Source organism: Pituophis catenifer, unplaced genomic scaffold, assembly GCF_029215685.1.
Source record: "Pituophis catenifer annectens isolate HBS135680 unplaced genomic scaffold, rPitCat1.0.hap2 SCAF_6, whole genome shotgun sequence".
NCBI classification, from domain to species: domain Eukaryota; kingdom Metazoa; phylum Chordata; class Lepidosauria; order Squamata; family Colubridae; genus Pituophis; species Pituophis catenifer.
Window position 1 is genome coordinate 36,392,943 of NW_027256886.1, and position 27,204 is coordinate 36,420,146.

The 27,204-nt window shown below is 37.2% G+C and overlaps 1 protein-coding gene across 4 annotated transcripts in view; it reads right to left on the bottom strand.

Moving 5' to 3' along the window:
- Window positions 1–8,073, bottom strand: part of RYK (receptor like tyrosine kinase) — a 37,337-nt gene extending 29,264 nt beyond the window's left edge. For all 4 annotated transcript variants that reach the window (XM_070945576.1, XM_070945574.1, XM_070945575.1 and 1 more), the window contains exon 1: window positions 7,675–8,073. In XM_070945576.1, coding sequence (XP_070801677.1) covers window positions 7,675–7,891 — 217 coding nt within the window. In that variant the 5' untranslated portion in view covers window positions 7,892–8,073. The remainder of the gene's footprint in view (window positions 1–7,674) is intronic.
- Between the last annotated feature and the right edge of the window lie 19,131 nt (window positions 8,074–27,204).

Here is a 27,204-nt window from a genome sequence, read left to right on the forward strand (position 1 = left end):
GAAGAGGGGTGCACAAAGATTATTTACTCATTCAACCTACAGTGCTATAAATATAGAGAGGGAGCTTGGATTGGAAGAAGATGAACATAAATTTAAACCTGGAGGGGAAAAAAATCAATAACCTGCACCTTGCTGATGACACTACCCTGGGAGCTGAAAATTCAAATGATTTGGAAACTCATATTATTTAAGTCAATAAGCATAGTGAAAAAAATGGGACCAAGAGTAAATATAAAGCCCAAACTAATGGCAGTTACAGCACCTAGTGACAGAACTGACAATTAAGTTATTATAGTAGTGGGCAGTTTTAGAGTCAATTATTAACACTAAAGAACCAACACTCAAGAAATATGTCACGGGTAGTATTGATTGAGTAGAAATTAATACCTTGAAAAAAATAAGTACCATGCCATGTTTATACTACAAAGATGAAAATTATGCAGGCAGTAGCTTTTCCTGTCACAATCTATGGAAGCAAAACTTGGGATTTTGAAGCAGAATAATAGAGTGTTTACGATTATGAATGGAGAGGATTCCTGAAAAGATCATGGATAGAGAAGAAGGCAAACAAATTTAACACAGAAAAAATTGAGAATTCTAATTTGAGGCACAAATCTGAAATTTGCCCATTATGAATATGCTATACAAACATATACCATATTTTTCTGTCTGTAAGACGCCACCACGTTTCATGTAGTTTCTTGTAGTAAGCACATTACAAGCCATCACTGTGCAAAAGCCATCTTGTTATTTTATTTTATTTTATTTATTGAATTTGTATACCGTCCTAGTTCCGAAGGACTCAGGGCGGTGAACAGCCAAATAAAATACATATAATATAAATGTTAAAAAAACCATTAAAATACAATTAAGTAATTGGCCCGAAAAATTTAAAATTTAAAACATCCCAAATTCATAAGACAAGTTTAAAATTTAAAAATTTTTAAAAAAGAATTTAAAAGAGAGGTTAGGCCAGGCCGGCCTGCTGAAATAGAAATGTTTTGATAGCACGGCGGAAAGCACGTAGATTCGGGATCCTCCGTATCTCCGGGGGGAGCTCGTTCCAGATAATGGGTGCCCCCACAGAGAAGGCTCTCCCCCTGGGGGCCGCCAGTCGACACTGTTTGGCTGACGGCACCCTGAGGAGCCCCTCTCTATGGGAGCGTACTGGTCGGTGAGAGGCTACTGGTGGCAGAAGGCAGTCTCGTAAATACCCCGGTCCTAAGCCATGGAGCGCTCTAAAGGTGGTAACCAGAACCTTGAAGCGCACCCGGAAGACCACCGGGAGCCAGTGCAGCTCGCACAGGAGGGGGAGGTCACATGGGAGTGCCATGTCGCTCCCATAACCACCAGCGTGGCCGCATTCTGGACCAGCTGGAGCCTGTTAGAGTTGAATAATTCAAGAAGAACAGGAAATGCATCACAGGAACAATAGAGATGAAACCTAGAGTGGCAATGTGATACAGGAAACAACTATTATAGAGAGGAATGATAGAGCTGCATATAAGATAGAGGCTCATCAGGCATGTGTGGCCTTCTCCTCTCTGCTTCTGCCTCCTGTGTATAAGATGCCCTCCATTTTCAAGTAAATATTTTAAAGAAAAAGTAGTGTCTTATACATGGAAAAATACAGTAGGTCTCTTGAGAAGTCTATAATACTTGGAAAAGTGGAACAAAAATGAAAGGATGGCAGAAGAAAGGCAGATAGACTCATTCACAGTAGCCAGAAGGCACCATGGGAATACTGAAGGGCAAAGATGGAAGAGATTATTTTAGAGAAGGTCCACCTGTGTGATCACTAAGAGTTGACATCAATTAATGACATGAGACATGTGATGACTTGCAACATCACTATCTTACTATTACAAGCAGGCAATGGTATGTTACTGTATTAGCTAACAACCCAAATAATTTGCCAGAAGATCAAGTGGATTCCTTGACTTTCAGTGAGAACCATGGAGAGCTGATACCTTGCAGTTTTGCAGGACTGAGTAAATCACAACTGGATACAGAATCCAGAACAGCAAAATCTCTCAGGAGGAAGGAGAGACCATTGAAATCATTCATAAGATTCCAGTCATATGCTCCTTGTGAGTACACAGCAGAAAGTGCTATTCTGCAGGCAGCTTATAATGAATGGGAATTGGGATTTCCCCAAACTCACCCCTACAATGCAGCCTTCTACTAACATTAACATCAGCCAAGCCTCATTACTTAATCACTTTTCAGATTTTTTTTAAAAAAATGTTCTGTTGGAGAGATTAAGGCACTTTCAATTGGCAAGGGTTTTCTGTATTCATTGGGGGGGTTCCCTCCACCTCCATAAAAAACTTTGCAATATATAAGTTTTTGAATTATACAAAAAAGGGATGCTCAGAATATAGATTTTAGAAAGTTAACAATGGATTAAGGGTTTAGATTGATTTGGAATTATGCCTTTGATTTAATTAAAGCAAATTTTCTTATGAGAAAATGTTTTGGCTTTTTTATGATAAGGGGACCTTGAAGGCTGAGGCACTAAAGAGAGTTAGAGAATAAAGAAAAAAAAAAGCAGAATTCTATAACAGAAATTATTGCACATTTTTTTTTGCCAATCTTTGTGAAAAAATAAAAAACCTTCATAAAATGGACAAAAGCATGTTACAATGAAGTTACAGATCAAGAATAAGCTGCAATGGAAAATTTTGAAATTACTTTGAGGAGGAATTTAATTATGGTAAGCAATGATGCAGATAGTCGTCGACTTCCAATCACAATTGGGAACAAAATCTTCATTGTTGAGTGAAGCAGTCATTAAACAAGATCTTCATGTGACTGTTTCGCTCAACAACTGCAATCCTGGCATTCCTGGTTCTGGTTGTTAAACAACCTCCTAGATTTTTAGGTGGAATGCCTGCCAAACGATTTCAACTCTGTGTGGAACTAAAATCGTCCCAGCAAGCAGCTCTTTCGGGCTCAAACTTTTATGCAGCCTGGAAACGGATTTCAGCTGTAGAAATGATGCAGAAATCTTCACAATTTCAGCTTGGTTCCTGCAACCTGCCAAAGATTTTCCATGCATGGGGGGGGGGATCCTTCATGATGATGCAGAAACAGAGCTGAAATCTTTAATATTGCAGTATCCTGCAGCTCCCTGTAGAATTAACCCTCCCTTCTATGCATGGAGGAGAATTCCTTTGTTCAGCTGCATAAATGGAGCTGAAATCTCCATTGATTTTCTGGGAAAGCTGGCAGAATAGATTGAAACTTGCGATCACATGATCGCAAGTCACTTGGCAATTGGTAGTAAATGCGAGCCAGTTATCAAGCATCCAAAATGCAGTCAAATGACTGCAGGAGGGTGGCATAGTGCTATATTTTACAATGGCCAAAAAAAATTTATGTGCTGTAAAGCACCTTTTCCAAGGCCATTGTAACTTTGAACAATGATTAAACAACCAGCCGTAAATTGAAGATTACCTATATGGAAAAGAATATGGGCACACAAATTGAATTGATGGATAATTTATTTTCTAAAGATGTACATCTATTGAAGCAGGAATTAGATTTGGAATTTTTTTCATATTGGACATACAAAAGAATTTTGCTAAGGTCTTGAAGAATTTCTTTTGAAGGGATGAATAAAAGGACAAATGTTATTTACTGGATATGTAAAAGAAATTTGTTAAACTTTTGAATTACAAAATGAGATAAATAGAAAATTAGCTATGGCAGCCAGCTTGGATGTCTCAGGAATTCTGGGAGTTGAAGTCCACAGGTTATAAAAGGGCCACAGTTGCCCACCCGAGCTATGGGGTTGTTTCTGAAAGGATTAAAACTGAGGATGTTAAAAATTAGGAAAATTTTAAAAAGTTGGTTTATTTGATCAAGGCTAAAGCAGGAAAATAGTTATATTTGGTTTCCTTTGCTGAACTTTTGCTAACAAGGAACAATTGAAAAGTTTATGGATTTTTTTAAACATAAAAATGAATCATAGGGAAAAGAGTGATTATGTTATAGCTAGAGATGGTGACAAGTTACTAAAATTATTTTTTACTTGAGGGCAGTTGTTGCAAGAAGTGTATTTACAGGTGCTCAAGTTATGACAGAAATCAGGACCAGAATGTCTCTTGTAAAGTGATGCAGTCCTAAAAGGTGATGTCACATGACTGCATCATTTAGTGATGGCAATCCCTGTGATCCTGACTGCCCCTTTTAAGTGAGAAAGCAGGTCATTAAGTGAGCACCTCCTCACAACTTCCTGCTGGCTTCCAACAACCAAAGTCAGTGGAGGAGCCATCGGGAAGTTTTAAGTTATGGATCATTTAAAAGCAGGCTGGCAAGTAAATGGAAGAGAGAGAAAGAGAAGATATGTAGATGGTTGGGGAAGCACAGCCTAATGGCAATGCGGCTTGGGATGGCTGCTGCCAACTGGGAGAAGGTGTGTGGGTGGCTAAGGAATGTGTGCAAGTGGCCAAAGAACAGTGAGTCTAGGGTAGATGCACAAAGTTGTGTAAGGCAAGGCATGAACACAGAGGAGGTAGGCAATAATTTGTGGATGAGGAAGACTTATTGCGGCAATTTGCAACCTTCCCTACCAGATTCCCTTTACTTATGGATAGCCAAAACCAATGTTGGCAATCACAATCAGTTGACCACAAAATGCCCAAATTGTGATCATGTGACTGTGGAAGCATTGGACTGATTGTAACCACTACTCTCATCACCACCGTAACTTTGACCGGTAGATATACTAGTGGTTGTTGACTATCTGTATACTGAAAGTGAATGAATTAATGAATGCTCAGACTGAGTATTTAAAAAATGACCAATACAAACAATGAGTTGGGTCATATAGAAAGAATGAAATAGGAATGAATTGCAAAATAAATATATGAAGGAAGAGCGAATTTCTTGGGAGATGGGGAAGTCTGAAAAAGTAATGCTTATGCTGAATTAATGAGGCATCCAAAAAGAGAGGAGCTAAGTTTGAACAATAGCATGCAAAACATGAATCAGTATATGGATATGATGAAAGCAAAAAAGGTTTGCAAGGGAAAAAAAGTACAGACAGGTATTATTATGAGTTGGTGTAAATTAGCCTTAAATGTATTTCATTTTTTTCTTTCTCTTTCCTTTAATTTGCTCCTCTTTTTCTGTGCTACACATAACACAGCTTGCCATAAAAGAGAACAGCATCATTAGCATATATGTATGCATGCATGTAGTTCCACATGTAGTGTGATAAGCTCTGGTTTCTATCAGATCTGTGAGATATACTGGTGTTTAAATGAATTTCAGCATGACTGTTTATGATGAAATTGGACTTTGTAGTTCTTTTTGTCAAATATTACATTGTTTCCAACTTCATGTAAGCTTAGTTGAGAAAAGAAATTATAAAAACCAACAGGAAATAAACATCCACTATTTTATTCAGACATTTAATGCCAAGTGAAGGATAGACAATTGTGTGTCTTTCAGATGTTAATTCAGAACTTACAGATTTCTATAGGCAGCATAACCAATTTTCTGTGGTCCAGGAAAAAACGTTTTGCATTAGGCGTATTATGGCATTGATTTGGTTTAGTGTGTTGTTTGAACAGACTACAAACCATAGTTTATCAGTTTATTCAACTAATCGCTGAAAGTAGTTTACAAAAATTAACCAATGTTGTATTTATGCCTGAACTAAGAAACTTTGAATTATGTTTGCTCTATAAGGAAGATTCAAATTATCATTTATTACTTTATTTATAACATACCTGATGACTAAGATAAAGAGTTACTATCATTTGTCATGCCTAATCAATGTTATTGGGTGAGGGGACCAAAAGAAAAGCTCAAATATCTGACACAAGATTTTGCAATAAAATGGGAGAATTGCAAAATGTCAGACAACTTATTAATTTATTTCAGCTATCCAATCAACTCAAGTGATACATAACACATTCTCTCTCTCTCTTCCTCTCTGTTACATAGGAAGAAATTCAGATTAAAAATTTATACTGATTGTAATCTAGATTATTAAATAAGAGCACAAAATTTTAGAATTCAACTTTTGGTTAATTTTCCAACAGTACTGTTCAGGAAAAAAAGTGCTTCTCTTTTATTACACTTATTTACAAATGCAGACCAACAATACAGCTGCTAAAAAGATTCTCATTCTCAAATACCCCCTGTATTTTCAAAAGGTGAAAAATCTAATCCATTCAACTACCAACCAATGTATATTCTAAGCAAAGTTAGTGAACTATATATTAAGCACCTATATAACAAATCCCTTCCTTAAGGAAAATAAACAAGTTTTAAACCTGGCCATCCACCTTTAATTACAGCATCATTCTCTATCTCACTAAGGTATCATATTTGCCATAAGGATCTCTTTATGCTGCTTTCATCATTTATAAGACACAATTTGATAAATCCCAAGAAAAAGATTGTGGAAGAAACTAGGGGCAACCTCTATTGATTGCTACTTGCTGTGATACTACTTTGGAACAATACTTATATAGAATAAAGCATGATACTTATGGTTTCCTTGCTGATTCTATCTCCATCATAATGGATGTCAAATGGGGTCTATTCTCATTTACCCAATATCTATTTTAATTGCACTGCATTGGCTTTGCCAAGTAACAAATTTCAGTCCTCAGCATTAACACAAACTCAACTCCCTCCCATTACATGTCTATGGTGTAACTATTCTTTTCATGTTTTATGCAGGGTCAGAGGGAGCTTAGCTACCTTTTGCCACCAATAAACACTTAGTGTTTATTCAAAATGAAGGTTGTCCTGTTTACAAAAAATGATGCTCTGCCAATTTAAATGGCAAATTAATTAGATAAAATTGTGAAAACCCAAGTGCTTTAACTATGGAGGCTTACCTTCCACTTATTCTCCACACAGAATCCACAAATGAAACAATTAGGTACCTATGCTATACCTATAAAGATAACAATTTTGTTTCTGAAGCAGTTAAACTATTCAAGATGGAAATTTAACTTCTGCTCTAAATTATTTCGTCTGAAGGAACTATAAAAACATCATCCTATCCATAGGAAACAGAAATCATTTCTTGTCAAAGGCATTTGTTTCTACAAAATGAAATCATAATTTGCAAAGTAAAGTCTTGGATTTGGGGTAGGACTGCTCTCAACTTCACGGTGACTTTGCTTGGATGGCAAAATCGGGGGAAAACAATCCCAGCCGGCTGTTGACGAAGACAGAATTTGGAAAGTGCTCGGAGCAGCACCTTTAAGTGACCATCAAAAGGCAAAGCTAAACCTAAAACGGGCACTTTTCCTCCTCTTACGTGCTGCGTTTGTTTCCACCCCGAAATCCCATCCCAGGCGGGCGTGCTCACGGCACAAAGCTGGTTAAGTTGCACGAACGCAGCAAGGCCCAACAAGGAACGAGGGGCCAGGCGATGGGAGAGATAGCCCGGCCGGAGGAAGAGGAACAATCCCGACGCCTATCTAGGAGGAACACCCGCCATTTAACCCACCAGGCTCCCACACGGTCTGAGCGCTTTGACGGCGGGCCCGCTCCCTTCTCTCCTCGCCAAAAGACAAAACCACCCCTAACCAAAGAAAGAGACTCTGATTACGCGTCAGAATCCCTTTCTCTCACTCACACACAAACACACGGGAGCGCGCACGCGAGCCAGGAGTGAGTGCACAACTGCCTCTCACTCACCGATAAGGCGCAGGACCTCTTCTTGACTCATATAAACACTGAGGCCCGGTCCCGTGGCTGCAACGGGTGCCTGAAGCGGGCCCTTCTGGCTTTCGGAGCTCGCGGGAGGGAACAGCAGTAGCAACAGCAGCGGCAACAGGCGGGAACCGTGGCGGCGGACGAGCCGCGTCTCAGCGGCAACGTCGTAGCTTCCATCCCGCCGGCTGCCCCGCACCATCGCTTGCCCCCGGTTCCCCACGGAGAAGGGGAACCGGGTCCCGGCCCGAGGCCTCACACTCGACGACCGTTCATGGTCCGGCCACGCGCGCTCGCGCCCTCCGGGCCGGGTTCATGAGCTCCTTTCCCCGCGCGCGCTCTCGCGCTCCCTTGACCCGCCCCTCCGGCCGAGGAGCCAGCACATCCGACGAGGACAGGCAAGGCCCGGCTCTCTCCGCATGCGCATTTCTCTTTCCCGCGGCCTCTTCTTCGCGCCTGCGCGAAAGAACCTTAACATAAACATGGATAGTTCTTTTCAGGCGTAGCGGGAGGTGTCGCCTTCCTTTACCTTTTGTCAAATTTCTAAAGCGCAGTAGTGTCCTTCCCAGAATCTGGCACTCGGACCTCACTTGTTATCACTCCCACAATTTATTGAGCATAATAACCAGGGGCGAAATCCAATTTTTTTACTACCGGTTCTGTGGGCGTGGCTTGGTGGGCATGGTGTGGTTTGGTGGGCGTGGCACGGGAAAGGATACTACTAATTCCTCATTCCCTCCTCACTACTGGGAGAAGGATATTGCAAAATCTCCATTTCCACCCCACTCTCGGGCCAGCCAGAGGTGGTATTTGCCGGTTCTCAGAACTATTCAAAATTTCCAATACTGGTTCTCCAAACTGCTCAAAATTTCCGCTACTGGATCTCCAGAACCTGCTGGATTTCTCCCCTGATAATAAGTTATTTTGTAGATTGTTTAGTGTTCCTGTAGTGGGCTGTCCTCTGACCACAATTGCTTGAAAATTGATATCTAAACTCAGTTACCATTTACTAAACCATGATTTCAAAGCTGTGTGAATTCAGTAATAGCATGACCTATCTGTTTATTCCAGCCAATGCCTGCTGAAAGTAAAAAGAAATGAAAGTGTTTTTATATTGTAACAGTTCATACTGTTACATATATACTATATGTTTGTTTTTTTTATGCAAGAACAGGGTTGGAGAATTCTGGGAATTGAAACCCCATAAATCTTAAAGCTGCCAAGGTTGAGAAATACTGCTTTATAATGGTGGCATTGCATAGTTAGTATTGGAGCACCAGACATGTAACTACTAGAAGGTAAAATCATGAAATCATGCCTCACTTTGGCCATGCCGTGGGGGAATTCACTGGAGAAAGTAATTATGTTTGGAAGAGTAAGCAGTAAAAGGAAAACAGGCTGTCAAAGAACACTCGTTGGACACCATCAAAGCCGACAGCATAGAAAAGCTCAAAGAAATAGCGCAAGATCAGAAATGTCTCTGTAGCTCAGGGCTGTCAAATTCACGGCCTGTGGCCCACAGCCACGCCCGGTTTAGTGAAGGGAAAAAAGTCCCAATATGTCATGTGATGCTGCCATGACGAAGCGAGTTTGACACCCCTCCTGTAGCATCTTGTACCAATCAGATTCCCTTTTGCTGTTTTGTTTTTCTTTTACACTGTGTTCATTAAAAGTAATGTAAGTGAGATAATATACATGAAAAGAAAGTGCCAATCTCCACAATTTTTTATTTCCAAGAATGCTTCTGGGTCAACTGGAACTGATAGTGTATTGATTGTCACACTGTAAATAATGTGAGGCTAAGATAAAAACTAAATTGGGTTTTATTCTGCCATGAAGATTAAATTACTGAAAAAATGATTACTTGCGTGCATTTAATAATTTTACTCTTAGAATAACAAGAGTTGGAAGTGACCTTAGAGGTCTTCTAGTCCAACCACTTGCTTAGGAAACCCTAAGCATTTCAGACAAATGGTTATCTAATTTCTTCTTAAAAACTTCCAGTGTTGGAGCATTTACCACTTCTGGAGGCAAGTTGTTCCACTGATTAATTGTTCTAACTGTCAGGAAATTTCTCCTTAGTTCTAAGTTGCTTCTCTCCTTGATTAATTTCCACCCATTGCTTCTTGTTCTACCGTCAGGTGCTTTGGAGAATAGCTTGACTCCTTCTTCTTTGTGGCAAACCCTGAGATATCGGAACTCTGCTATCATGTCACCCCTAGTCCTTCTTTTCATAAAACTAGACATATCCATTTCCAGCAACCGTTCTTTATATGTTTTATCCTCAAATCCCCTAATCATCTTTGTTGCTCTTATCTGCACACCCCGGCTTAGAATGATGTGTAAAAAAAAAAAAGAAGAAGAAGAAGAAATTGTATATAGTTTTAATTCTAGCCCTAATTGTCACAATTTTCCATCTAAAATCTGTAAGGGGCGTGCATAAGAGCACCAGCGTGCCTACCGTCCCTGTCCTAATGTTCTATTTGTACCTATTTTATGTATCTATCCATGCTTATGCTTATTACCAATACCTTCTTCACAAATAAAATAAATAAATAAATATTGGGTTGTGGCTACTTAACAATAGTTCTAATAACATAAAACATCAACATCTGCCTATCCCAGATCCTAAAGGGCTCAATGGGTGGCTAAAAATGCCAAATCCAGTCTGAATATCTGGCTGACTGCAACAAACAAGGAATTATTTTTATTTTAAAAAAGACAACAGTAAGGATGTCAAAGAATAGTTCTAATGCTACAAAGCACATGAGATCGAGTAAATATGGCAGGTACAAAAGTCTGGATATCCTTTCAGTCAAAACTTTGTAAAAATCTCCTTTGACAGAAATAATGGGTTCCAAAGGTTTCCTGTGGCCACTTATGAATCTTCTATTATTATTTTATAAATGTTTTCTTTTACAATTCTTCTAATTTAGAAAGATTCTTAGGTTTCATCCTATTAACTGTAGATGGTTGATTCCCCATACAAATTTTCAATAATATTTAATTTTGAGAACTGTGAAGACTGTACAAAGCCTTTCTTTTTTTCTGATAGTTTACAGTTTATTTGGAGGTGAGCTTAGTTATCTTGTTAAAATATCCAATTTTTTTTCAGTTTAAGTTCCTTCACTGACTATGTGAGATTAGCTTTTAGGATATGTTAATACTATAGTTAATTGAATCCGTCTTTCACTTCCATAATAATACTGTGCTTCTTGTGCCACAGGCGGCCATATCCTCCTAAAGCATAAAAGAGGTGGCTGCTTGCACCCTAATCACTTAAAGGATGGCAAGGTGTTCATTTTTTCGAATGTTTCAACCTTTTTTCCTCTAAATGTATATTATATTGTTGTGGCTGAACAGTTCAGTTTAAATTTATCTGTCCCAAGCACTTTGTTGCAAAAGTTTCAAGCTTATCAAGGTTTTCTTTGCATACTTTAGATAATGACTTTCATATGCAGAAAAAGTTTCTTTTAGACAACTCTCTCATGCAGCTCACTCTTCTATAAGCTATACTTTATTGTGGATATTTACTTCAGTGTCAGCTAATACCTTTTCAGTGAACTGTGGATTTTGTTTGCAGACCTGGTCAATTTTCAGGCAGTTCTAAAAGATGTTTCCCTAAAATAAGAAACAGCTTGCATCCTACAATGATATCTGTCACTATCAAACTTCCACATCTGCCTATCCCAGGTCCTTGGGAAGGACTTGATAGGTGGACAAAAATGACAAATCCAGTTTGAACATCTGGCAATGTTGTTCAACATTGAGTGTGCAATGAAGCAAAATTTTAACAGAGTTAAGATCTATGTAACACAATATTGTGCACACGAATTGACACATTGATTGCTCACCCAACATCCTGATCCAGGGTCAAATTGAAGTTCCAGGCCTTTAGGATCTTTCTAAATACTAGCAGATCCATCTGGATTTGGTAGAGATGTTGCTCTTTCAGAATGCAGGTGCACCACAGAAGAGCATGCTTCCTGGGTACTTGGAAAAATTCTGCTGGTAATGTACAGTTTAGTTTGCACCCTACACAATCCCAGTTAATCCCCACAGCCAGATTAAAGCAAGTATGTATGTATACAGTTCAGTTAGTAAAAATATAGCTTCATGTTTATTTATTAAGCATCAACAATCCACTCAAAGTGGTTACCTAGCAAAACAGGTAAAAAGGCAGGCAAAAGCAAGAGAAACAAGAGCAATATGCAAGACTATCCATCTGTCTGAAACAGAACTTTTCAGGGACACTAGAAATACAATAGTGTGGACAGTGGACAGAACAGCAGTTGAATGGATATCCAAGCAGAACTGTGGGTAATCCCTCCATGTTTTTGCACCAGTAAAGCTACAATTTGGTAGATGGGGATGATGTGCTCAATAGATACCATAAAACGGGCTTAATGTTAAGCTGCTATAGAAATGGTTCGTATCTTGATGCTGATAGTGATGGAGATTTCTTCAATCTCTTTTATGAAGAGAACTGCCTTTCAGAAGCTGGGCAGCTGGTACAGTTTTATAAGAGAATGCAGAGTGGTTTATGGCATGCTTCTTTCCTTTCTATGTTGAAACATTTAGAAAATTTAGCAATGAGCATATGGGCAATTTTGGAAAAACACAGCCTTCAATGTTTGGGAAATTTGGGAGAAACACAGCCTTAAACCATTAATAAGTGAATTGTTTCTACAATTACATGAAATAAGCACACACATGTGGATTGAGGCTGCAAAAAAAGCAGAGCATCTGCACATTATTATACTCTGGTTAGGAGCTTACGTACCATTCCTTTGTTTGCCTGTAAGATTGAAGGGACTGTGTGATGTGCGATATAATGGGACTTAGCATGAAAGTGCTTTTTCTCCAGGATTCTATATTTAGGCCATTGTTCCTATGCCTATTTCTGTTTAAATTCTGGACAAACTTTAGTATAATCTGAATATTTATCCTACATTTCTGAAATAGTATCATGGTGATTGATTGACAGTGCCATGGATTGTTCAAGCTGCAAGAACATATCACTTTCCAGTCATATATGATTCTGTTTAGCAGATTAGAGTGTAATGTGTCAGAGAGAATGAGGGTATTCCCCTTTTCTTGTCCTTTCCTCAGAAATAAACTTCAGGTAGATCAATCTGCTGATCACTTTTAAATCTCTGAAATGCTGAAAGTATCCTTAAACATATTCCATTTCTTTTCCTTATATCACTATTTTATAGAGATGATAGGATATTTTATGGATTTTTTTTTCAACCCTTATGCTCCCCAATTTCACACATTAGAACCATAGATTATATTTTTCTTCCTTCCTTCCTTCCTTCCTTCCTTCCTTCCTTCCTTCCTTCCTTCCTTCCTTCCTTTCTTTCTCTTCCTTCCTTCCCTCCTTCCTTTCTCCCTCCCTCCTGCCCCCTCTCTCTATTCCTTTATTTCCTCCCTCCCTGTTTATCAACAGAATAAAACAATGAAAAAATAGTAAATAAAACAATGATTCAAACTCATTAATTAAAAATGGCCTTTGTTTAGACACCAAAATCCCACTTGTTTAGTTTCACTTGGTTGAAATTAGCATTTTTTCTTTTTTCCTTGAAAGAAGCTCATATCTACATCTAGGCATTACTTAGTAGAATGTCATGGCCAAATAAGCGTACTTATAATTCCAGATAACTTGCCTGAAGCAATTCAGCACATATCTAATACATTCATAAGATTTGTCTTCATGGAAATATTCATAATGGGAAGATTGCAATGTGTTATTCAATATAACTTACTTTTTATTATTATAATAATCATACTTCTTTATATCTTCCTTAAAAATCAAAAGACTTAATGGTGGGTTACTTTAATGAAATGGTGATGACTTGAGTAACTTTTAATAGTGAAAAGGTGTTTTTGGAAGGCAGTGTGCCCCACAGTTTTCAAGTAGATCTTGCAGATTTTTTACTCAGGTTAGCCAGTCAGACTTGCTTCTTCCAAGATATTAAGTTGCATTCTTGCTCTCTCACTGACCCATCTTCATCTTTACACTAAGTAGTTGGTATTTAAAACCATGCAACTGGCTCATTTCTTTATGACTGTGCTTCATACATAGTTTTTCAGTGAAAAACCTTGGGATTCCCTATAGACTTGCTGATACCTCCATCCCTTTTATGTTTGGATGTGCCAAGTTGGCAAATGTAATATCCATACCCGGATAGACAAAAGCAGTTTTCACAAATATAAACAATTAAAAATATTTATAAAACTTAATGCTACAATTTTAAATGCTTCAGAAAAGTTATTGTTTAAAATTTCTCAGCATGGTATGTCGCATGCCTGTTATAATGCAAATGACTATTTGAGGAGTTTCTTAATCCAAGTCCCACCAGCATATCTCAAGACACAATCAGTAATCTTCTTTGCAAATCATAAGGAAAAGGCGAGCAAAGAATCATCCTTTTAGATATATCCATCATAGTGGTGGGTTGCCCCCAATTCGCACCCATTCTATAGAACCGGTAGTAAAACCCGCGGGAAGCTCTGCCCACTGACCCTGACTTCATCAAAATGTGCATGCGCAGAAGAGCAAATGTACGGCCCCATTGCGAACCGGTAGTAAAGGTAAGTAGAACCCACCCCTGATCCATCATGCCAGGAAATGTTGCTAAACATAGCTCTAGCCATATTAACCGCACTGGATAAGGAAAATATTTAAATAAGTTGTTGTGAAAATACAAAATATTTTATAAAATATAAAAATATTTAGTAATATTTAAGTGAGACTGGTTCTATCCCTGTTTATCTTCCAGAAGTCCCTCAATCTCAGACTGTGTCATCAGGTCTGGGGGTCCCAAAGGATAATAACATTGTAAGTTAGTGCCAATATTGTGGCTGATATTCTCTCTCTCTCCTGTGCCTTGCAGATTTTTTGTTATTTTAATGTTTTAATAATGAGTATATTTATAATATGACTTTTTATATATTTATTGTTTTACTTAATTGTTGTACGCCACGAGGGTATTTTTGTGAGATGGATAGCAAATAAATTTGTTAAATAATAGATAAAATATATGGAGAGTGCTAGCCTTAATTTAGAATTTTTAAAGGAGTAATACCTGCAATTTTGTTTACTGACACATCCATTCCTAATTGCAATGATGCCAAAATGTACACAGCAGGAAGAAAGGTCTACTCTTTTTTATTTGCACTGCAACATGTATGCAAGTAGCTGTCAGCTCTCTTTGATAGTAAACCAGAAAGGAGACACAAGGAGAAAAACTTTTTTGACTTTATTGTAAGGCTATATTAATGGACTCTTGCAAGTCTCAAAGTACAAAATTCCTGCCATTAGATTTAACTGCTTGATCCATTAGGGCAAGTCCTCCCTAAGGTTCTTTCTTTGACTGTTAAGCCACTGGAGGCTCCTGACTCTCTTGTCTGATTGTTTAATCACCCCCTTCCCACCCCCATCTCAGCCATGGATATCCTTGTACTGAAAGCCAATTCTAGCTGTAAGAGATCTTACATGCTTTCCAGTATGAGGTTACTTACCAAATCCCCTTGTTGACACATCAGCTATTAACAAGTTCACCCAAGATTAACTAAAGCCCAGTTTACTCAACAAAATGTTTTTGACTGTACATCTCACTAAATCATGGATCAAAAATAAGGGCTAAGCTTCATACAACACTCTAGGCTAAAACCTGATTGGCTATTGTACAAGCACAGTTATTCCAGATTAGTTTTCAGAGATTTGACAAATGAAACTAAAAAATATGTTGCCGTAATTCAATCTGGATGCACTAACTTGTCCAGTTTTGGCCTTCCTAAAGATGGCTTGTTTAAAATACTAATTGAAGGAAGGCAAAAGTAAAACAACCAACTGGGCATCAAAGAACAAAGTCTCAGACCATGGGTCATCTTTGCAGTGATTGTGCTGAGACACATTCTACAATATGAATTATTAACCAAACCCATGTCCCTATACCACTAGGTGTCAGTGTTTTCAAAGGCCCTGACTTAATAAAAATGACTTGCGAAAGAATCCTGAAAAAAAATGGGGGGGGAGGGGGGAGATGGGAGATTTTTGTGGCATTTTAATGACAAGCACATTTATTATTGCATAAGTTTTTCTTAATCATAGCCTGCTTCATCAGTGCATGGAGATTTTCAAGCAAATTCTCGATCTGTGCAGTCATAAACTCTTACATATTTCTCACACTGGAAAGATTTTTGTTTTAAGAGGAAAGCTTCAGATATTTCCTGAGAAATAATTTTAAAAACTTACTCTTTCATTCCTTTAATTAACAGACAGCTAATTTGATTTGTCTTTGAAAGAAGCTGCTGCAAGTAATATAGAGAAGCCATTTAAAAAGAAAAGAAAAAATTAATACCATGTAATTAAATGGCATCTCTATTGATTCACTAACATTCAAATAAGCTCATTTTAAAAGAATATAGTAAAAATGGGAATAGGAGACTTAATTTCTTCCATATGAATGAAAAGCCAATACTCATCTAATCTTCCCATGTGGTCATAATTTTGTCCAGTGAATGCATATGGCTTCTCTATTGCCTCACGTGGTTGGCATATCTCCTTTTAAGATGAAAATGCTCTACTTTAAAAACTATGGCAATCCAACAAGTTTTCTTGATGAAGTCCATTTATGATTATGATTATCATATGCATTTAGCCTATTTTTTCTACATTCATGCTTTTCCTGTACACACCGTTTGCATGGAAGTACATACCCAGGCATGTGTTTGTATAATCAACATGATAAACAACTGTAGATTCCTGATCAGTGATAGAGTGAGATATCTGAACAACAAGAACATTCCAAACCATCATGCATTGAGAAAGTGCACCATGGATAAAATGTGCAAATAGCACCTTAATGTGTTCATGTGGAAAAATCAATAAACTATAGGGGAAAATATATGCATGGAGATATTAAATAATGAATGCTATGGTAAAATCAATGAATCACATACAATGGCCTTCTAGCATCCAAGTTTAAAAGAATAACCAAGATCAGTCAGCATTGAATGTCATTGCTATCATTGGAATTATTTTTCATTTGGTGTTTAATTAATGTACTATCTGTATAATTGCTGCAAATGAGCTAATATCCACTTCTACATGTGAATACTATGCCAGTTTGAAAACAGCTCCAGATCTCTCTGTTCCCATGATGTCAGAAGAATTGAGAGCTGAGGTGATTTATTCCTGGCTCAGATGCAGTATAATTGAAACTTCTATGAAGCTAGTGTTTTGCTTAGTTTTTGAGATGTTATGTTTTCATTTCTTCATTGGAATTCTCCCCTTAATTTCTCTTTTTTCATTCTGTGCTGACCAGGAAAATAAGTTCCAGTGGCTTAGGGTTTTCTTTTCTGTACTGTAGAGTAAAGGTTAATGAGAGGATTATTGCTGCATATCAGGTATGGTGCTGATGGTGATTTTCAGTCATAGCTTCCCTTCAAACAGCATCTGAGAATTTGGGGAATGAAAATCTTGGCAGTGAGAAGTATCATCTTTTGAGTAATGTTAAAAAACTAAACCAAGAAGTAAATGGAAGCTATTTTTCATACAATTTATAGCTGACCATTGGTATAGGACAAGGTACATACATTTCAGTAGGATAATTAGGGTCAAAGATGCACTAGCCAAATTCAAGGAAGATAAAACTCTTCATTAATTACCAAATGTAGCTAAGTAAATGAATACATGACCTTTGATTAGGGATGGTCTAGTGGGAGGAGAGCTATATTAATTTATGATAGCAAAATATCAAAGGAGTCTGGTAGCACCTTAAACATTTCATTAAAAAGATCATGAAAGTGTACTCTTGTTAATAAATTGTGTTAATTGGAAAAGTAGCTACTGAACTCCTAAATGTACAAACTGTTTTGTCCAAGGACTTCAGTTGGTTTTGAAGTGTTATTGTTACCATATTTAATATTTATTTAAAAATTTCTTCTTCTGTCACATTCAAAATTGCATTTAGCATTAGTTTTTTGAGAGGCTCTGGGGACTTTCCAGAGTTTTCAGAAAATGCATACCACTCTGAAATTTGTTCACCTTAACAGGCTTTGGAACTGTTGAGGTGTTCTTACATTCCAAATTAAAACTTGAACATTAATTAATCACAGTGTGGGGGGGGGGGGTTGTAGGATATTAAAAACAATCTATGTCACATTATCTTATATGGGAAATCAGTTTGGTTCAGCTTTGCTTGTTTCATTTTTTGCATATCTGTTCAACAATTCTTCTCTTTCTCTTAAACTCCTTCTTGCTGTTTAATAGTTTGATTTGCTGATCCACGTTTTTTTCCCCTCTGAAGTATTTGACCATGTCTGATACAGGGAAAATTCCAGCATTCAGATTAAATGGCTTCAAGGCCTGGAACATAGGCAGAACAGGGGGTGTGGGGAGCGGGAACAATGCATTTTTGAAAGCAAGAATCCCAATGGTTCTTTTCCTGATTATATGTTGTAAATCCCCAATACTCTTCAGAGATTTCAGTTCAAAAACGACCACAATAATTGATCTCCAGCGGGATTTTACTGGGATCCTTCACCCCAATATAAACAATACTACATTTTCTCCAAATGGAATCATAGCATTTCTGGGAGCAATATCATGCAGGAATGTGGCTTGTTCTGGCATCAGGCTAAGTGCTGACATTCCAATCCCATGTCCAAGAATGTGGACAGAATGTTCATTCCCAAATCATGGCACATGAGGTAATTCATCTTCTATGCACAGTGATAGGAGATGTAAAGTGAGGTGATGATGATTGCTGGAGAGAATTGGGGACAGGAAAATATGAGCTGGAGATGTTTGGTTTTCTTCATTTATGAATAAGCCCCAGTTTTCTGCTTTCTGCTATTATTCAAATCACTCTTCTGTAACTCTAGCTGTGAAATACTTTCCTAATCAAGATTGCATATTAATTGAGAAACACTGTGGTCTCCTATTTACACTTGTACGAAATATTGTGACAGCAGCAATCACTATGTGTTGGGGAAAAAAGAGCATTGGAATTTCTTTAATATGATTTAAATTATGGACAGTTGGAGTTTATATACATGTCTCTACAAACTATCTATCAGATATTCTGAAGAATTGATAGCAGGCTGCAGATTTGATTTTTAGATATTGTGTATCCTAATCAGGATTTCATTCAGTAATGCAAACTAGGTCATTTGGAACGAAGGTCTTGAAAAGTTGGCATTGCCAACTTTCAACCTTGCACTAAATCCATCTTTTCCTGTCAATTGCAAATCCCAACTCTTTAACCCTTGTGTATCTCATAAGAAGTAGTTAATCGTAATTACAGAGTCAAGTAATTATCCACCCATCAGACACACCCCTTGAAAAGTCAGGCACATTGCTATTTATTTTTAAGTATTGTCATGCATAACATGGTTCAAACAGGATATTCCTGTTGACTTTGGTGCAATTTTGTCTGACATTCCTTGATGCACACTTGTATTCTTGTTGCCTGTTCCTTCCTGTATTATCCTACATGCTGCACATTTTCCGTTTGTGAAATCGATCCATAAGAATTACTGTGCTGAAGGAGACTAAGAGTCTATGTTCCAGCTTCTAGGAACAGCCAGCTTCTGATACTCAGAAATGCCATGCTATCCATCTAGTTGATGCAGCAAATGATCACTTGGTCCTCATCTTCCCCAAACATATTTGAGGACTGAAAACAGTAGTGCCGATCTTCTAGCCTGCAAACTAGATACAGCCTGTCAAATGTTACTATGCAACTCACTAAAGGCCCTCCCCTTCATTGAAATCTCACCAAACATGTGATCAAATGCCAGTAAGATGCCTGAAGTATTTCTGACAGCAACAAGACACATGGTCCAGGTGGGGATATAAACACTACATGCTTTGAATTTTCTGTGTAGCTTCATTGTTAACTTATCAGAGACCATATGGATAAATGGGTAGTGGCAGAGGTAGCATAAATGGGACCATAGGCAACACAAAAAAGGCTATGTAATTTTTAAAAAGCTGAAATATTACAAGCTCATTCAATTTTGTGATATTTACATTTTCTCATCTGAGATCTCTTGCAATATTCTGCTTAAAAGTACAATCTTAATTGTATATAATTGTACTTCATGGTGATCAGATGAAATTTTCATTGTGAACTTCATTTAAGACATTGTTTCTTTTGGGGGCTCAAAGAGCCTTGGTGACGCAGCAGACTAAAGTGCTGTTAAATAGCACCAGCTGCCTGCAATTTCTGCAAGTTCAAATCTCACCAGGCTCAAGGTTGACTCAGCCTTCCATTCTTCCGAGGTAGGTAAAATGAGGACCCGGTTTGTGGGGGCAATAAGCTGACTTTGTATAAAAAAGAACACCGCTTAGGGGGGCCCCGAAAGCCCTACTAATCAAGTATAGACAGAAGTATGAAGGCTATTGCTTAACGCATTGTAAGCTGCCCTGAGTCTCCAGAGAAGGGCGGCATATAAATCGAACCAATAAATAAATAAATAAATAAATAAATAAATAAATAAATAAATAAATAAATAAATAAATAAATAAATAAATAAATTGTATGATTATATCGTGGCTCACTATCTGAAAAGGTTGCCTAAAAGAATACACTTTAACCTGTTCTCTAATTCATACCAAAAGACAGTAGGGTGAAATTATTGCCTATAGTATGCCCACTAGAAAGTTAGTATAAGTTATATTGATTTGTGATGCACTGCATCAGAAACAATCTTCCATCTGTACATGCCTTCCCCAGGGTAACAAGCAGAAGGTTTAATTCAGTGTTTTTCAACCTTGGCAACTTTAAGATGTATAGATTTTAACTCTCAGAATTCCCCAGCCAGCATTCTTGGAGTTGAAGTCCACACCTCTTAAAGCTATCAGAGTTGAAAAAATACTGGTTTAACTGTTTGGGAAAGAAATCTGGGACCCTTTGATCCTCATCACAGTATATAAGATGAAAATCATTAGCTTGAGATTTTAGTGTTTTTAACAGAATGATTAATATTAACATGAATGTTTCCTTTGCATTAATATGTTTTCCCACTTTGCAATTCCAGCTGTTAGATTTTTTTAAATACTATGAATCACTATTTTAAAGGCAAATGAAAAGAGATTTAATACATGCATGTCAGGCTGAAACTAATTTTAATTCCAGTGAAAAGAAGAGCCTGCACATTTAGTGCAGTCAAACTTTTCCCAGAAAATGAGCAGATTTTTGTCTTTCCCTGGCTCAGTTCCAGATGCAGATAACACACCTCATGCTTTTCACAGGTTCCTCATTCTTCTCATCTGATTTGATTTATGAGGCAAAGGTTAATACTTGATTAAGCTCCATAGTTATTTTTATTCTTTCCAACCCAATGGAATGTTGGATAGGTATTATGTAAAGCAGCTTGGACTCTGTTTACTTGCTATCTGTTTGCCAGCAAAACAATTCTGCACAGCCAGAACACAGTGGGAGAAAATTTGACATGGGACAGATTAAAGATTGAATTTAAAAAATTGCCTGAATCTAGCCGTAGACTGTGGGATGTTTAAAATTTAATTCCCCCCATCCCCATTTGGAAATTCATAAACATGTTCATCTATTCTAAATCTTTTAAGGAATATTTTTCTAAACCCATATGCTCCCCAATTCTTATCAGTTTTTCACCCTTTAAAACCTAGAGATTTCCTCCCTCCCTCCCCCCCCTCTGTCTCTGCTTTAAGGGTGGGAACAGAGAGCTGAAATCAAATGCCTTTCCCATTTATTTCATTTTCTCAGAATTTCCTTTCTTGGTTTCATTTTTTTCCCCTTAGATTCAATATTTCTGAGAACTGGAAAAAATAATGTTTTCATTTCCATGGCAATACAATTATAAACTTTGGATGGTTTCTAAGGAATATATCTGGGCCAGCAAGTAATCAATTGAGAAGCTATTACAGTTTCAAAGTCTTGGTAATTAGTTCTGGTGTCCATGCTAGTAATTTTTGCAATAGATTTTGCATAGTGGATACTGATATGGCTTTAAAACCACACCATACAATTTCAAAACATTGTGTTCAAGAACATGGTATAATTTCATATTTTGTGATATAAAAAAGGAGAGAGAAAAGGTTGCATGCTACAGCAGTTATAATATGGGTGGATATATTTTTCAGTAAATACAACGTTCTACATAAGACAGTTTGTATTTACATTTCTGGTATCTACAGAATTTAAGTATAATTTAATACATAGACTTGAATCCTTCACAAAGAATAGTAATATGCTTTATGATATATGCTTAATATTAATATCAATCCCATATTAGTAATAGTAATATGCTTAATATTAATATCAATCCCATATTAATATTGTTGGAACAAATGGCATATAGCTTCTATAGATTTTAAATACCTAAACAACGATACTGCTTCAAAAGTCTTAAAAATCCAGGATCAAGCTCTCTTAAGGAGTAAATGCATAGTTTCTAAAGTCTTTCCTTCTATCTGCTAAATATGAGTCACAGGGTTTTTTTTTTTTTGTTGTTAATTGTATTTGGTCTTCCCACTTTTTTGAATTTTAATGTGTTTTCACAATATTTTTAATTGTTAGCTCATTGGCTTTTCTTCTTTTTTACAATTACCTTTCTGTTTCATGCTGTTTTACTAATATGTTAGTATTTTGTTTTTGTACTTTAATATATTCATTTATCCACGGTATTTTGGGACAGAAAAGCAAAAGATAGATATCTTAGTTTTATAATTTGAGACCTACTTATGGAACGCAATTGAGTACAGTCATCATCCAAATTAAGATGACTAGAAATAGGACTTCCTTGCTGTGGTGTTCCATTTGTGGAATTCTATCTTTAAGGAAGCCTGCTGATTTTGTTCCACTGGAAACTGTAGGAAATTAGTCAACACTGATCACATTTGCCAATTTCCTTGAAAGTCAGGGAACTATTACATCTGGTTCTTATTGCTTTAATCCCATTATCTCTAACTTTTTAAAAGAAACACTTTAATTTTATATGAGATATAAAAATAGTGGTATGTATTTGGAAAGAATATCTATTGATTGATTGGCAAATGTACATTTCCTTCATTAATTTCCAGGATAAATTACAAATATAACTTTGATTTAAAAGCAAAATAGCAGAGGTTCAGAATGTTCTATATGGGTTTTTTTTTTTTTTACATTTGTATGATTACCTCATGCAGTACATTGATTAAATGAACAGGAATATGTACAGTCTACAAAAGCATGCTTTAAATGTCAATTTGTAAAACAACTTTTCAATAAAAGCCTATTTTCTAATGTATAAAAAATGGTAGAGTGTAACGTTCTTTTCTCTGTACTATAATGAATCATAGGCCTGCATAATGAACTATTTAAGATCTTTTAAAGATAACAAATATGATTCTATGGGTTGTTTTACTTTTTTAAAAAATGTCTAAATATATTAGTATATTTGGTTTTTAGCTTTTGTTTTAGATTTGAGCTTGTCATCTTTTAGCATATATTGAATGCTACTAAGGTATCTACTACGATAAAACCTTAAAACTTTTTCATCTTGACTTCAATTTTTTAGGTTAGAAAATATACCCTTTTGAATCTATGTATAGATTTTTTACAATATTTTATCTGGTTAATATTTTCCTCTTTACATTTATTGATTCAGCTACATTAAATTTTATTTTATTGTTTGTATTCTGCTTTTGTTGTACTTGTATATTCCTCTTCTGAATGGTAATAACTGAAAATAAAGTTATTAAAAAGGAAATTTTTACTGCTGCACTTCACAATAATAGTTCGTGTATACTAACTTAGAATGAAGACATTCCTTGAAAGTAGTTCCAAAGTTTTTCTTCCATATGAAATCTCCTAAACCTTCCTTCAATCAGTAATCAGTATTATTCTATTTTTCAGTTTGCAGCAGTATTTTAATTTGTTAAATCAGATGTAGTGGGCATGGGTCTGGAAAACAGACCTAGTATGTGGCTATGTAAGAGATTTGACTGCTTTTATGATTATTCGGTTTTAAGGTCTTGTTGTCCTCAGTGGTATATTACAGCTGAGCCCTGGGATTTTAAAATATGCTGATCTCTGCTTCAGTTTAAGTATTTTCTACACACAAGGCTTCTGTGTAGTTTCACTACCCAAGATTTTGCTCAGAGGCATAGCAGAGCTGCAGACTTCTAATCTATCATAGTTCGAATTATGATAGGAATAATTTTATAATGCGGAATTTCTTCAGTTCTACATCTCAACTATGCGAAATACCTCCAGCTTTGCATTGAACATTCATAGAGCAAGAAGAAATTTGTTATCATTTTGAACCTTTGTGACCAAGCAACCTCCCATACTTAGTTCTACATGCGGGCTATGAATGCCATCTTCTTGCACTATATGTCTAATGATGAGTTAGTTGTATGAGGAAAATTATTGCCACATTATGGGCCCTGCAATGTTAAAGTCAGCAGCTCATTACTGAGCATTAGAAAACCAAGCTCACTGAGAGATAATTCACTTTGTAATACTGGGAGAATAGAATAGAATAGAATAACAGAGTTGGAAGGGACCTTGGAGGTCTTTTAGTCCAACTCCCTGCTTAGGCAGGGAACCCTACACCACTTCAGACAAATGGTTATCTAATCTCTTCTTTAAAATTTCCAATGTTGGAGCATTTAAGGCTCAGCTCTCACATTCAGCATATTAAGATGTGAGTGCAGGAAACATTGTGGTTGTATGAAAAATTAATGATAGGGTCAGAAATTGAAAAACAGAAAAAGATAGTAATATTGGAGAATGATTATAAGACACCTGCAGAGGTATTTGCAGAGATATGAGGTCCATTGTTTCTCCATCAACAGGGAAAAATGTGGGGTTATCCAAAGTCATACTGAACAAAGACACATTACTGAAATGTGATGTTTTCCTTGTTAGTGTCCTTGAACTCTATTGGGCTTTGAGGGTATTACCGACTATGATTTATGGGATATATAAAGGTAAATATTCCCCTCGCATATATGTGCTAGTCTTTCCCGACTCTAGGGGACGGTGTTCATCTTCATTTCAAAGCCAAAGAGCCAGCGCTGTTCGAAGACCTCTCCATGGTCATGTGACCGGCATGACTAAACGCAAAAGGTGCATGGAACGCTGTTACCTTCCCACCAAAGGTGGTCTCTATTTTTCTACTTGCATTTTTTACATGCTTTCGAACTGCTAGGTGGGCAGAAGCTGGGACAAGTAACGGGAGCTCACCCCCTTACGTGGCACTAGGGATTCAAACCACTGAATTGCTGATCTTTCGATCGACAAGCTCATTGACTTAGCCACTGAGTCACCACATCCCTTATGGGATATATAGAATATGCCAATTGGGAAAAGCTGGAACCATTTTTTTAAATAGACAAGTCCACCTCATTTTTGTAAAAATTTCTGCAACATTCTCTCAAATTCCAAAGGTAACCAGTTGGTGTTTTATTATCTGTCAATCAGCTTTAGCTTGGCGCTGTTCCTTTGTCCCTTTTTGGCTACCCACCCTCTCCCCATTTTTACTATATTTGTAAAGGAGGGAGTTCATATCTCATCTATATTCTATATGATTTTTCCCATGTTTTAACAAGAAATTAGTAAGAGATTTGTTCATAATACAGGCATCCTAAGCAAACATACCAATCAACTTATAGGTTTATGTTATTTCATAAATCTGGAAGCTTTTTTAGTTGGACTTTGTGCTTGGTTAATACATGGTCTTTGTACAAATGGTTGCCCTGACTCTACCCCAAATGGGATTATTTATTTATTTATTTATTTATTTATTTATTTATTTATTTATTATTTATTTTATTAATTAAATTTGTATACCACCCTTCTCCTGAAGGACTCAGGGTGGTGAACAGCCAAGATTAAAATACATACAATATAAAAATTAAAATTAGTTAAAACAGAATTAAATCAGTTTGGCTTCCCCAATTTTAAAACCCTTTACCCATAAAATAACCCATTAAAATTTTAAGCCAGACCGTCTTGCTGAAATAAGAAAGTCTTCAAAGCTCGGCGGAAAGTACGGAGGTCCGGGATCAGTCGTATTCCTGGGGGTAGCTTGTTCCAGAGGGCGGGTGTCCCCACAGAGAAGGCTCTCCCCCTGGGGTCGTCAGTCAACATTGCTTGACCGACGGCACCCTGGGGAGACCCTCTCTGTGGGAGCGCATTGGCCGGTGGGAGGTTATCGGTGGCAGAAGTTGGTCTCATAAATACCCGGGCCCTAAGCCATGGAGCGCTTTAAAGATAAGAACCAATACCTTGAAGTGCACCCGGAAGACCACCGGAAGCCAGTGCAGCTCGCGCAGGAGAGGTGTTACATGGGAGCGCCATGTTGCACCATTATAAGATCGTAAAAGTTTTTTTAAAAAAATACATGGTCTTTGTGGAATGAAAACCTTAATTGATTTTCACTATTTTTTAAAATCATCACCTACAGCAGGGCTGTCAAACTCCCGGCCTGCGGGCCAGATGTGTCACATGCTGGCCCCACCCACTCCCGGTTTAGCGAAGGGGAAAAAAGTCACGTAACACTGCTGTGATGAAGTGAGTGACACCCCTAAACTGCAGGAACAGGGTTTGATAATGTGTGGGTTGTTGCATATAAGAAGCTTAGCTGCTTCTGAGCAACGTTTTGAAATACCCCCTCTAAATGAATTTCATGGTCTGTGAAAATACCCAGGAGCAAGTTCACTTTCCTTCTGAACAAGGTAGGATAACAAAAGTGAGCACTGCATGTTGCTTAATGGATACCCAAGCATCCAAAGTATTCCAACTATTTTCCAGAGGTTAAACAAATAAGGATTAATCTAGCCTATGTTTGAATTTGTAATTATTAAATGGAGGCAAAATAAAGAGTATCCGGAAAATGTTCTTTGGAACCAGCAACTGATTATGCAGATACAGGCAAAGACTACTGAGACAACAATTTCTAGAATGCCTAGAAGCATGGGTGCTGAAGTCCCCATACATTACAGAGACATCAGGTTGAAAAAGACTGTTCTAAAATCTTTTTGTCAAATAAAACATTTTTAAAATTTCTTTGAAACAGTTTAAGGAATTTTAAAAAGGAAAACATTTACCATGGTTCCTTGTTGGTTCTGTGCTATCACTACTTATCCTCTTATTTAGTACATCTTATAATTCCTCTAGATATTTTAGGATTGCAAAACCCTCTTTTTGAAAGTTGCCATGAATACTCTGACTTGGCATCGCTTCAAGGCATTTCAGAGTTTAGACATAACTCCAGTGCTGTTCGTGCTGATGGCTGTTCGGATCACTAACAGTAAGCTGAGTAAATCTAACTAATCTCATGCAAAGAAGAATGCTGCTTTGCCCAGGGTTCATTTGTACCTGGGGTTGATTCTACTTATGCTTCTTCTGAAGAAGAAACCAAAGAACCTTGCAGAGCACTTTTTCAAGTTGACATAAAATATCATTTGTCTCAGTCTAGTGCCTTCCAGATGTCTTGAATGACAGTTGACTAGTGATGAAGAAAATGCAA